General features: G+C 34.2%; 1 protein-coding gene across 1 annotated transcript; it reads right to left on the reverse strand.

Annotated features, from left to right (window-relative positions):
- Positions 1 to 331: 331 nt before the first annotated feature.
- Positions 332 to 5,528, reverse strand: LOC132051517 (malate dehydrogenase [NADP], chloroplastic-like). The gene is made up of 14 exons (XM_059442650.1): positions 5,218 to 5,528; positions 4,948 to 5,041; positions 3,535 to 3,621; positions 3,246 to 3,330; positions 2,684 to 2,865; positions 2,540 to 2,610; positions 2,367 to 2,457; positions 2,207 to 2,281; positions 2,015 to 2,116; positions 1,804 to 1,926; positions 1,289 to 1,357; positions 1,133 to 1,201; positions 748 to 801; positions 332 to 617 (listed from the first exon to the last, which is right to left on the reverse strand). The coding sequence occupies exons 1-14, from the start codon at positions 5,373 to 5,375 to the stop codon at positions 564 to 566; spliced, it is 1,314 nt and encodes a 437-aa protein (XP_059298633.1). The 5' UTR covers positions 5,376 to 5,528; the 3' UTR covers positions 332 to 563.
- Between the last annotated feature and the right edge of the window lie 7,713 nt (positions 5,529 to 13,241).

A 13,241-nucleotide genomic window follows, 5' to 3' on the forward strand; every position in this document is an offset into this window, starting at 1 on the left:
CTGATTCATTTAAAAAATGGGTAAACTTGTTTTTAAAGCCAAGGAGATTTTTTTTTTTTTTTAAAAAACGAACGAGAGAACCCACTAGAAAAAAAAATTATCTCGTGGCTTTTTAAAAAAAAAAACTAAAAAATGAGTAGGCTTATTTTTGAATGCTTTATTTTGATGGTTATGGTCCAAATGAATGATTATTAACACTCAAGATTTATTTGGGAGTTCGATTTGCTTGCTTTTGTGAGAAGAAGACACCAACTTATAAGCTCAAAACCAAAAATCCCGAATAATCAAAACTGATTCATCCGAAACCGAACTAATCAAACTAAAGTTCGGATTTGTATTGTAATTCTTTAAACCCGAAAATCAAAATTCCAATCCAGAGCTCTCACATCCAATCTGAATTGCCCCAACGCCCACTCCAAGAGGCAATCAGATCTATTTAACTTATACAAATATCATTTGCATACAAATTACATTTTCATTTACCTATGTGTGCACAGAATCTAAACGCGTTCGGCAAAGCAGGCGGACCGGTCAAAAGCCATCGATAACCTGACCCTATGGTTTCACATTTCTCCAGGGAGCATTGTGTCTCCTGGAAGATCACATACAGCAATACCCTAAAGAGATAAAGATTCAGTCATCCACTGGGGAAAACACAAAATTTAAAAGACCAGTACCAGTTGGCTTATTTCTCACGACCCTGAGGAGAGGGGAAAAACAAACAAACAAAATAAAACAAAGCCTCACCTCCCCTGTAAGATGCGCGACACATTTCTTCTCAGCAAGCAACTCGTCTTCTGACTGCAAAACCGTATACAAGCACCAGATTAATTAACTGCTTCATGAATGTCTATGTGAACACAAAGTAGCATTGAGTTGGAGCTTTTTAGCTTTATACGTTCGACATGCTCCATCAAATAACCTTTTTTTTTTTTTTTTTTTTTTGATAAATCCTAGTAGCTCAGTTGGTTGGCTAGCTGAACTTTCAACTTGTTGGTGAGAGTTCGATTCCCCACCTTGTAATTCCCTCTCCCATTTCCCTTTCCCTGGCTTACCCCCAATTTTAAAAGAAAAAAACATCTTTTTTATGAAGAAACAATTAGTTCCAAAATCTAAGAGAAAGGTAGATAACCTTCTTTATTCGACTTTGGAGGTAGTCATCAAATATTACATCCTTGACAAGTTCATAGTCACCATCACCCTGCAAGCATACGGTATATTAGACCCGATATTGATTTGCACAAAAGAGTCAACCAGATAAAACTGGGAACTGAGGGATATAACTAACTTTTGATCTGCATGGCATGCTGAAAACTATATCCTCTCCTATCCCATAAGGATTTCCATTGGTGTACACCTACATTATCAGATCAAATTACTTGGAAACTCATAAATAACCATCGTATACCATGTAACCGGACAATTAGGAACCATAAAACTAGTTATATCACACGTGATAGAACATATGGTTGCATCAAATGTTAATCGGTTTATATCCAATAAAAGCATGGCTTCCGTTTCAGCTAATTATGTCCATTCAATCAGGATCAAGTCTGTGGGCACGGAGTGCCACTACACCCGCTCCTTTGTGCCAATGAATAAGAAACTTAATAAATACACACACCACACACACAAAGACCGAAAGCGCATCTATAAGTCGACAAATCTCCATTTGGAATTTTAAATGAACAAGGTGAAATTCATCCACCTTATCAAAATTCAGTATGCCCATTTTCCCATTAACTCGTTGAAGTCACTAATAGACAACTCAATTCTCTTATAAAGAAGAATCCATAAACTTACGCCAGTGGAGAACCAATCGCCTTCAGGTGTAGGAGTCACAAGAGACCTTATTGCATCAACAACTGATACAGCAGTCGACGCAGCAGAAGATCTTCCCCATTTCTGAATAAGTACACCACCTCTCTGTAGATCAATGCTAAGCATTAGAGATTCTTTTGACAATAACACATGAAAGGCACAAAAGAAAACTCTGAGAAGTTTGAGACCGTACCTTTTGAACCTTTTCAGTGAACCCTTCCTCTAACCATTTAATGTCTCTAATGACCTCTTTGACTGGAAATCCATTAATTTTTGCATTTAAAAAATCTGGAACCTGATAGCAATAAACTGACCTAACTTATAAAAGGAACAGTAAGCAAGTGAAAATAGCTTTGGCACCAGTGGATGAGAATCTTATTTAAACCTGAGTGGTCGAGTGGTTTCCCCAGATGGTCATATTAGATACTTTGTCATAGAAGACTCCAGCTTTCAAAGCAAGCTGCACAACCATGAGACTCTATCTTACCTTTTGATGTCAAAGAGCCTGGTAATTAAATTATATGATGTTTAATGAAGTGGCTTACCTGGCATTTTGCTCGATTTTCATCTAATCTTGTCAACGCGTGAAAATTCTTTGCAGGTATGTCTGGAGCATTTTTCAAACAAATCAATGCACTAGAGAGGAAAAGAAGGATATTAGCAATGAACGGAGCTGTTTATATAAGGAGACTTGACATTCAGTGACATAGCATATTACTTGGTATTACAAGGGTTTCCCACCACTATCACTTTGACATTACGAGATGCAACAGCATTGAGAGCTTTTCCCTGAAATGATTTGGCAAAAGATATGAAAAACTTGACTCACTGGCTTATGAGGATAACAAGTAGAAGAAGATACCTGCTCAGCAAAGATTTGCCCATTTATATCCAATAAGGCAGCTCGTTCCATTCCAGGACCTCGAGGCTTTGCTCCAATGAGAAGTGCCCATTCAGCATCCTGGAACACCTCATAAGGATCTATACCTATGCTGACCTCCCTAAGCAAAGGAAACAAGGAATCTTCTAGTTCCATAGCAACTCCTGCATGGTGACATCTACGCTTTAGTAAATAAAAAATGTAGGAATTCCATCCTTGTCCTACAGTTAGTGAGAACGAATATCATAGAAACCAAGTGGAGCAAACAGCTGAAAGTTGGGAAATCCATACAAACTACTACAAATAAGAAAGTCAAAATTTTAATCCAATGTCAGACAACAAGCACTTTTTATTTTATAATGTTGTTTGTATGTGCTTAAATCATGTGACCATCTAAGGACAGATAAGAACACTTAAGTCACAAACATACCGCCCCCACCCCCTAAAAAAGGAAAGGAAAAGAAGAGAAAAGAGGAACAACATATTATGTCCGTGAAGGATCCTCCAAAAATGTAGATGTTGATGGTATAGGGAAAATACCTACCTTCAAGGGCTTGGATTGACCGCTCAGACCCCAATAATTTCAATGCAATTGGTTGATCCTGCCCAAAAACTGCACCTGATGCAAGCTGGAAAAATTGAAACCATTATGTACTTTCCCAGGCTTTATGAGACTGAATAAAAAGCTTTCTGAAAATTTCACTTATGAAGAACTGGTTCATAAGAACAAACATGATGATGCTAGATAACATAAATCCAAACCGTTAATTCATACTTTAAGGTCATTATTAGATAAACTACTTGTGCAATTAGTGGGGAAGAGGGCTTCTTACTTTAAAAAGAAGATGATTGGAGATCATTCCGGCAGCACCAGATACAGAGACATTTATCATCTTCTTCCAAGAGCTTGTCTCTTCTTCCTGTTGAAAAAGATTATTCTTAAAATACAATACTAACTAAAAGCCGAAGATAGTTTCTGCTCGACTATTCATTATAAATTTGCGTTTCGGTAAACTGAAGATATTTCAGCTGCACTTTCATGAACAGCTGGCTTGGGTTTTGAGTATGCATCATCCGAAACCAATTACTAATCCAACATACAACAGTTCTACAGTGTGCCTTTCTTTCTTCTTTCAATAAGAAACTCCAGCAGTTGAAGATAAGGCAGCAAAACTATTATGTTGTTTTTGGACCATTGGAGTATGTTTTTTTATTGAATAGCAAATCCTCGTCTAAATTTTTACTGGCGATCTTAGTTACATCATTCACAAGGATTCAGACTACACTTGTATCTCTGTAAATTTAGGATCCCATATTATGTGGATTTGAAATGACAACCATGCAAGTTGTTTGTGATCCAATTTATTCAAATGTGGTTTCTCATATCTCTATGTTTCCAGATCCCTTGGCATCAGCACTTGAGAATTTTCAGCAGAAAATTTGGAAGAAATTGCTGGAACTGCTTCTTGTTTCTTGTATCTTGTATCTTGTCGTATAGTCTCTGGGAGAGGAATTGGATGAACTTAAAAGGGTGTTGGTTATATGTGTCCGATAGAAATTCAATTTCTACCAAAATCTAGATGTCTAAGTAAATGGAATCCAAGCCTGCAAACCTACGGGTGAATATCCACAACTTGAAAATCCTTCCTGTGTGAAGATTAGATTGGTTCTGGTATGGCACCCAAGAGTGTGGCCTAGGGTCGATGAAGCTGGAGTTAAAACCATAGGAAGACTAGGGTTCAAATTCCACCAAAGGAAAAAAGCTATTAGGTGTTTTCTTCCCATATGTCTTAGCCTCGTTAGACAGAGTTACCTGGTATATGTATTAGAGGTGGAAAAGTCCTGGTGCGCGCAAGTTGGCAAGGAATTCATTAGTATGAGAAAAAGTAGATTGGGGCCAAAATCAAACCTGTTTTTGCCTAGTACAGTAACAAACTTAGTGGCCTTTTCCTGAAAGATCACTCATTCTAACTTTCAAAAATGGTTGTCATACCAAAGCTTTTACAGATTCTAAATTCATAAAATCTAAATCATCTCAATGAGCCATAGTAACGATGATTACTTGGTGCATACATCTATGTAGTTAAAAACAAAAATGATCCAAACCCCAAAAGGGAGACAGAGTCTGCATGGAATTTAACTCAAACACCAACTCTAGCAAAGGAAATACTTTGTAAACTAAAACTGGTTAAACTGTTGTTCATATAAATTTAAAACTAGCGCACAATATGAATAGAAGAACTTACTGCTTTGAGATCATAAGTGAGACAGAAAACACCAAAGCATTCAGTTTTTTTAATTGAGTCATTACTCTGCTTGGCCACTGGTGCTTGAACTTCACTGACATATTAATTAAATCAACAAAAAAACATGTCATGTTAAAAATTGGAAAAAGATGCAGTAAATGAAACTCTGAATTGGTTGTTGGAAGTGCAGCGCTCTTATGTATTATTTTTACACCTAGAGTAAACAAAAACTGGAAAAAAGTTTACAGAAGCGAAGAAATTAAAACATACTTAGAGGTAACAGAGCAGCATATTTTAGCATAGTGGGTTCGTCTAAGAGTTAATGGAGGCTTGTGAGTTGATACATATTGGGAAAGTTGTGAAGAGTCATAAAGAGTAGTAGTTTTAGTGAATGATGAAGAAGAGGGAATAAACTCTGCTACTGCCATGGCAGCAGAGACAAGGAAGACTAGTAGTAGCAAGTATGAATGAGTATGAGATACGATTAAGCAAAAAAAAAGGTGAGATTTTTAATGAAATCTTGAGTATAATTTGATGGAGAGAGGTCAGAGAAGAATTTTGTGGTTTTGGAGGGACAAGTGAAGAAATGACAGTTCAGTTTGGGGGAATCAGTTTGGATCGAGTGTTAATTTTGAGCCATGGCATACGACACCTGTCACGTTATCTCATCCCATAAATATCTTCATTTTTTTTTATTTACTATGTTGACTTAATGAGATAACGGTTAAAAACACTGCATAATTAAGAAAAGAGTGATAGTTTAAATATGTTTTTGACTATTAATTCTAACTTAAAATAAATATTACATTTACAGTCGTAGAAAATGGGAAATTTTTTCCGCCTATTATATTGCGGAAAACCTATGCATAATGAGTTTGCTCGTAAAACGTACAAACCTTTTTTATACGTTTAAAGGGTTACCATGACTCATATTGCAGTAAGCTACAAAGACCCCGGGCGAGGCAAGCGATAATCTATCGGCTAAGAAAATCTTGTTAACTTCCTTTTTCTTAAATTTTAATTAAAATATTTAGGTGGTCCAACAGATGGAAAGTTGTTTCGATAAGCTTATAAGCATCTTTGATTTATTTAAGCGTATACTCAACTTAGTTAAAATAGTCAAATATCATAACTTATGACTTTTTAGCTAATAAGAATTTTTAGTTTGACTAATTTTTAAATTTTCAAAACAAAATTTTCTCTCAATTCATATATGACGTTCCTCCTTTTTATAGAGATAATTTGAAATTTATATTTTTTCTAAAAAAGATTGAGGATGATTTTATCAAAAAAATAATTTATCAATAAATTTTTAATCAAACACAGTTTATCATCAGTTTTAAAATTTGATAGCTCTTTACAATCAACTAATTCAAACAAACGCTACTTCGTTATATATCACAGGTCAAAAGACAAAATAATATTCATCTTCTTTCCTAATAAGATTGTAATAGTTTCATGTTCTTTCGGGAACTAACACTAATATATGTAAGTCTACCCAAACAAATTCTATTGTTCACTAAGATTATTATATATTCACATTTCTTCTGCTGCTTGGTCGCTATAAACTTCACAAATATATACATCCATCCAAATTCTAAGACTTTAATAAAAGTGTGATTGGATAAATAAGTGACACAACTTTATAGTTTCTAGAAGCACCTTGAGAATAGATTATAAAAAATCAAACAAAAACGGATGAAAAGCACATACACCCTCCAAATAGGTGTAGACATGATCCCCAACATAAAGAGAGAGGGAATATATGTAACCTGATGAAAAATTACATCCACGCTATCGTATTTTTTGGCTTTTCGAAGGTCCTATTTATCTTGCATTATGGAGTCTGCAACTCATAATTCTCTTAGTTGAAACTTCATATATACATGTTTGAAGTAAGAGACTGTCAAGCTTAATTTCAGACCTAAATGTCTGAAGTCACGGCACAAGTAATATATCATGTTTGAAGTTGGCTTGTTGTATATATGAAGTTTTTGAAACTTTAAAGTTGATTATGATGCAACTAAACTTAAAAATATATGAACTTCAATTATTTAGATAGAAATCCTCAAAGTGACTATCAATACACTTCTCCCTTAAACTCTCGTGTGGACTAACTGTTAGTTAATCTTTGTCTTTTTATAAAACAAAATTAACCACTAAGTAATACTTAATGGAGGGATATTTTATTAGGGAAAATGACATAACAATACTACTTAAAACTCTATATTACTAAATATAAGAATATTTTTCCTTATTTACAAAATATAACAACTTAATTACCAAACATAAATTTGAAAAAATTAAAAGCCACCCTTTCCTTCCTTTTCCCCATTCTCTGTTTCATCCAAAACTGAGCCACCCACCTTTCTTTCCCCTTCTCCCTATTCTCTTTTTCCTCCGAGAATAGACTGAAGAGAAATCTTACTAGCTTGCGGTGTAGTATGTCTGAAAAGTCCTCTCTCTTAATAATCAAACGAATATTTTCAACCATTTGTTCCTTGAAAACTTTGACTTTTCTTTCTACAGTTAATGGAGTTTGGTCTTATTGATTATAGGAGAAGTTAATGAAGTTCCATGATTCTGAACCACCGCCCTACCCTTCTCCCCTTCTCCGAGTTCTTCTTTGGTGAGTTCAGGACACACTCCAGTGGCAGATCTAAATAAACACGATTTGAAAAAGTACAGATCTAGAAAAAATACTAGGAGAATGAAGCCATTCTTCAAAGTTAGCAACACTATACCAAATCATATATAGAAAATGCAAATCCTCAAAGATCGAAAACGACTCCAAACATCGCAAAAACAATCAAATTACTCGAAATTTCCTAAATTTATTTTTTAAGTTATATATGTTTTTTTAGTTGTATTAAATTTGTATGAATATTGTATGAAAGTTGAATATAATATTATTGTAGTTGTATTAAATTTTCTAAAATCGAACATGAGCTTTATACAACATGTATACAATTATATACATATTTCATAATCACTTTTAGACAGTTTTTATATTAAAAATCATGATCGAAATTCTAAGCCTTGAGTCATACACATTTCATACATGACAAATGTGAGCGAAATTCTAAACCCTAAGCGATATACATATTTCATACAGTTTTCAGACACAAAATGTTGAGTGAAATTTTCTAAGTCTTGAGCAAGAAATACACATTTCATATAGTTTTCATGCATAAATTATTAAGTAAAATTTTTTGTAAGAAATCTATTGTTATATTCTGTAAACTAAAAAGTATCGTCATATTTCGTAAATATATCCTATTCTTATGTATATATATGTCATTCTCCCATTTTATTAATATTAATAATCTAAACAAAAAGCAAAGAGCAAAATGGAAACAAACAAAAGCAAGTACACGGTCTAAAATCAGATCAAGCCCCAATTTTCACTCTAAACTTAAAAATATATGAACTTCAATTATTTAGATAGAAATCCTCAAAGTGACTATCAATACACTTCCCCTTAAACTCTCGTGTGGACTAAAGTTATTTTGTGGACAAAATGTTAGTTAATCTTTGTCTTGGCGGTCATTAACTTATTTTTTATTTTCGAGAAAACACATAAAAACTTGCATTGAAAACTCACTTTGATAGTTAAATTTTATTGATAATTCTTTACCCCCTAAATAACTTATACGTGAATTAAATTCAACCTTAATGACTGACGTGGCAAATAAATAAAAAATCATGAGCGTACATTGAAAAAAATTGAAGATGAAAAACAAGTGGGCGCACTTTGTCTTCTTTCCACCCCGTCTCCCACCCATACGCATCATCCCCAAATGTTCATAATTGGCACTTTCAAATGATCCCCACCTCAAATTACAAAAATCATTTTCATGGAGTTTCCATTTCCAGTAGCATAAAATCTTTCTCCAAGCCTTTTGTTCCTCCCACATAAACAACCCTTCTGTTCCTCAACTTCTCCAACATCACAGTAGCATTAAATTTTTGCAAAATCAAGAATTAAAATCAAATACCGAGGAACAAAGAGGTGGAAGAAAAATTGAAAGGGAATTGCAGCTAGATTAGTTATCAAATAGCCATTTGCCAGAAAAGAAATTGCAGCTAGATAATGAGCTTTTCTGGGTCTGCTTCTTGACTAACTTTGTCAGGACGGATGTGAAATTGCTATTACGAGACCGGAGGGGTTTGGAGGATTGGATTCGTCGTTTTCGGTGAAGACCTGTCGGTTTATGGCCATTTTGAGATGGTTTTTCCGGTGATTTTGTACGGTGGTTCACGGCGGAGGGCTTGGTGGGTCATGGTTCTTTTGCCATGTATCTTTAAATGAGAGTTCAAATTTAGAAAATGTTATGATTTTGAAACAATGAAAACTTGCTGTTGCTTTTTCACAGAAGAAGAAATTAAAGAAGTGAAAGAGAAAGAGAGAGAATATCTGACGTGTTATCCACGTGTTACTGAGGTGGCCCGTGTGCATATCACCTCCCAACAATGAAACTGGTATTGTACGTAGAATGTGATATTTAATTCACTTGAAAGTTGTTTAGGGGGCATTTAAACGGCCGTAGAGTTTAATTGCTAAAGTGAATTTTCGGTGTAAGTTTAAAGGTGAATTTATGTCTTTTTTCTTTATTTTCGGATAACAGACGCTATTTATTAGGATTTGTTTTCTTACTTTAAATTCTGGAGTTGAAATAGGGAGGACTCAAAACTCATTAAGATATTATCATTTTCTAAATGAAGTTTATATATATTTTTATTTAAAGCTCCTAAATTCTTGAAATGCAAAGCTTTAAATTAATTATTCCAAGAATTTGTTATTTTAATTGACAAACAGAAATAGTTGATTCAGAAAAATTTAAGTTAACATTGAAAAATGAAATTGTCTTAAACAAGCGAAAAACTATACACGAAGTAAAAAAAATCAAACCAACAAAGTAGGTCAATATCGTAATTAATAAAGGCAAAAGGCATAGATTGCACCCTGAACTTTACCTAATGTCAACTTCACACTCCAACTAATAGGGCGACTTATTACCCCGTTACTGGAAGAATCTAAAAAGTGAATTTATTTACCTCCTGAGAGCTGATGTGGCACAAAATATAAAAATAATTTAAAAAGAGACCCATTTTTGTTAAATTTTATTCTTTTTTTTATTGCAAAATTCATATTTTTGTAATCCTCACCCACTCCCAACCCCATCCCTCCCTTTCTTCTGCTTCATGACAACATGTACAAAAATCACAATGTTGAGTGAGGAAATAAAATTAAAATAGCCATTAGCAAAGAAAATAACCCTCTTCTTTTGAACAAGAACTTGCATTTTTCATTTTTCATCATATAGAGATAGTGTTAACATGTCTTGGCCGGAAAAATTTTCCGACCAACCTTTAATATCTTTTATTTTTCTCTCTCACTTTAACCTGTCCTTAATATTACGAGTCCGGAATCAAAATGACCCCAAAAAAGACACCAAAATACCCCAACAATAAAAAAAAAATCTTACTAAAGTACCTTTAAGGCAGTAAATTACTGCGTTAAAGGAGGCCCCCATTTTTTTTTTTCTTCTTTTGGTTAAACTCTTTCTTTTCTGTTTGTTTTACGTCACTTTAATGCCAGCCTAGATTAATCGTAAATCGGGACTCCAAAACTCTAATATTTTATATAGAACCCTACTTATTTTTGTGCGATTAATAAGGAAGGCTCAATACACCAAGGATAAGCAAAATTTCGGATTGTCGTTTTAGTGATTGAAAAGTGCTTGAAGTCTATTTTTGTTTGAAGACTTCTTGTCATTAACTTTAAGTTATTTATGTTTTAGGGTTTCGATTTAAGTGTGTTATTTTTTAGTCAAAATTGCATCATTCATACCAATTTTAAAATAATTAAATTGCATCATTCTTAACAATATGAAAACAGTTAAACTTGTTCATTAATAACAAACAAAAACTTGTTAAAATACAATCATTAAAGAAAGAAAAAACTTAGAATACATGAGCCTACACATGCCCTTGAGTTGATTTGCCGCTAAACATACTAATATTCTTCAAATTAACAACATCATCATAAAGTAAACATAAAACTAAAATCACAATATTCTTAATCATCATCTGAGTTGAAGTCTTCAATATCGTCCTCAGAAGAATATCTTGGTTTCTTAAGACGTAGTATCTTAACTTTCGTAGAGATGTTAGTTCCCTACTAGTTGATGATGCTTGTTCTTCGGCCAACTTTAGCATGTAAAATCTACAACGTCTTGCTAGCATTTTGTTATTTTTTTTCTAATCCTTTGTACAGCAAACTCGCAAGTGTGTTCACCTACTCGAGGCATGGTCATTGAGAACCTTGTTGGGATTTGAGCGACGAACAAGACGTTGTAATTCGGCCTACCGGTATGCCCATTCACGACGTAAACCACAATGATATTCACGTGGATTTGAATATTTCAGCTCGCGAAAATCGTTATTACGCTCTATTAAAAGGTGGGGCTTGAAATCGTCTAGCACGAATTCATTGTTATCGGTTGAGGAATCACTGAAATAGTTGCTTTGATTTGAGCTGTCATCACCACTGCTATTCGAATCCTGTGGAAAAAATACCGACCAATCTATGTTTCTACTATTCGACATTGAATTTTAAGTAGATACTAAGTAGCAAAAGGCTATTTATATAGGTATCAAACTCAATAGGTTGTGGGATCATGAATATGGCCCCACCAACTTTATTTAATATAGTACAACTATTAATAATATCACGGGGAGTCATCGTACCGACATCTCACGCTGTCATTCGAATCCCACTTGGATCTGATCTGACGTAACTATGTTGACCATATTCTACCCTGAGGCAACGTATTTTCATCCGATTGTTCTCTTCGCAAAAACGATTACGAGCAAAATTCAACTCTTGTGGAGTGCCACGAGGCATTGACATAACACGTTTTTTTGGGCGGTTAAGGCCTAGTGACCTCAAGTTTTGTTCCAGTGATGCAGCCTCCCTAACACACCAATTCACTAGTCTGTTATCATATTGTTGTAACGTTGATTGTATCTCTCGTTTGGGTTATTCGAGTATTCAAAATCTTCATCTAATTCCCATGTCCTACCCATTACGTCGAATATGTCTCCTGGAGAGAGTTGTAATACGAATAATATCTCCAAATTGGTTAAAAAAAATGACATAATAACTCAATTTTGTGTGGTTGGTAGTTATTCATCAATTATGTTATATAACACTCGATAGCATCAAACACAAATTTTAGATTCGAATTATGACGTTTTTCTGTATGACAACTTCAATTGACAACACAACGCACAGATATAGCGTAGTAATTTACTGCGTTATGTCAGAATAATCCAATAATTTACTGCGTTATAGATTACTAAAGCTATAATTTACTGCGTTATTCTGACATAACGCAGTAAATTACTACTCTATGTCAGAATAACACATTAATATAATGCGCTATACTGCTAATTCTGACATAACGCAGTAAATTCATGCGTTATGCAATTCCATAGGCGCACTCTGTACTTAATTTGACTTGACGTAACGCTAGTGTAACGACCCATTTGGTCGTTTAGCACTTTTAGGCATAATATTCCTAAAACACCCTTTTCGTGGTCAAATCTTTATTGCCTATAGTCTATGGTACGCGATAACGGGTGATTCGGTTATTTAATTGACGAGTTTAGTCCTCGTTTGACATGCGAGGACGAATGTTCTAAAGGAGGGAGAATGTCACGCTCCAATAATCCTTACTACTTGTATTAAAACAAGAAAGAATGAGTTAAGAAGGTTCAGGAAAGTTAATCGAGTTAGTAAGAATATCGTTATAAATATGGTTGTCTTAAGTATCTCGGTGATTTTGGTAACCTAAAGGATTTGAAATCGCGTTATTAGTATGTATATGAGGTAATGTGAGTGACCTTTTAAAGTATTTGAGATTATTAGTAATGATATAGAAGATGGACAAAAGATAGGAATATACTTTTTCGATTGGAGTTTCGTCGAAGCTTTGTGAGTTCTACTTATGGTTATTGTGATTCTACGGACCCTTCGAGACATGTATATGAATTGTTATGGATGTAAATGACTGTGTATTTGTATGTATAAGAGGTTACATGAGGTTGGAAGAGGATTAGAAGTTAAACGAAATGAATCGGAACAATTTTAAAATCTCGGACCCGATTTTAGCCTATATTGTAGGAGGCATATCTCCTAGTACATGAGGAGTTTTAAGGTGTTTCAAAAGCCTAAAAATTAAGTTCATCGAGTCTAGTTTGCAACGCAACAAACAGCTCGTCAAAAT

The sequence above is a fragment of the Lycium ferocissimum genome, chromosome 4 (assembly GCF_029784015.1).
Source record: "Lycium ferocissimum isolate CSIRO_LF1 chromosome 4, AGI_CSIRO_Lferr_CH_V1, whole genome shotgun sequence".
NCBI lineage: Eukaryota > Viridiplantae > Streptophyta > Magnoliopsida > Solanales > Solanaceae > Lycium > Lycium ferocissimum.

Bases quoted from the DNA above. Each gene is read 5' to 3' on its own strand.
- LOC132051517 (XM_059442650.1), bottom strand. From the start codon at position 5,375: ATGGCAGTAGCAGAGTTTATTCCCTCTTCTTCATCATTCACTAAAACT. The intron at 5,042-5,217 runs GTATGTTTTAAT...TTAATATGTCAG, and splicing joins TGCTGCTCTGTTACCTCTAA to TGAAGTTCAAGCACCAGTGG. The intron at 1,202-1,288 runs GTTAGTTATATC...GTATGCTTGCAG, and splicing joins GCATGCCATGCAGATCAAAA to GGTGATGGTGACTATGAACT.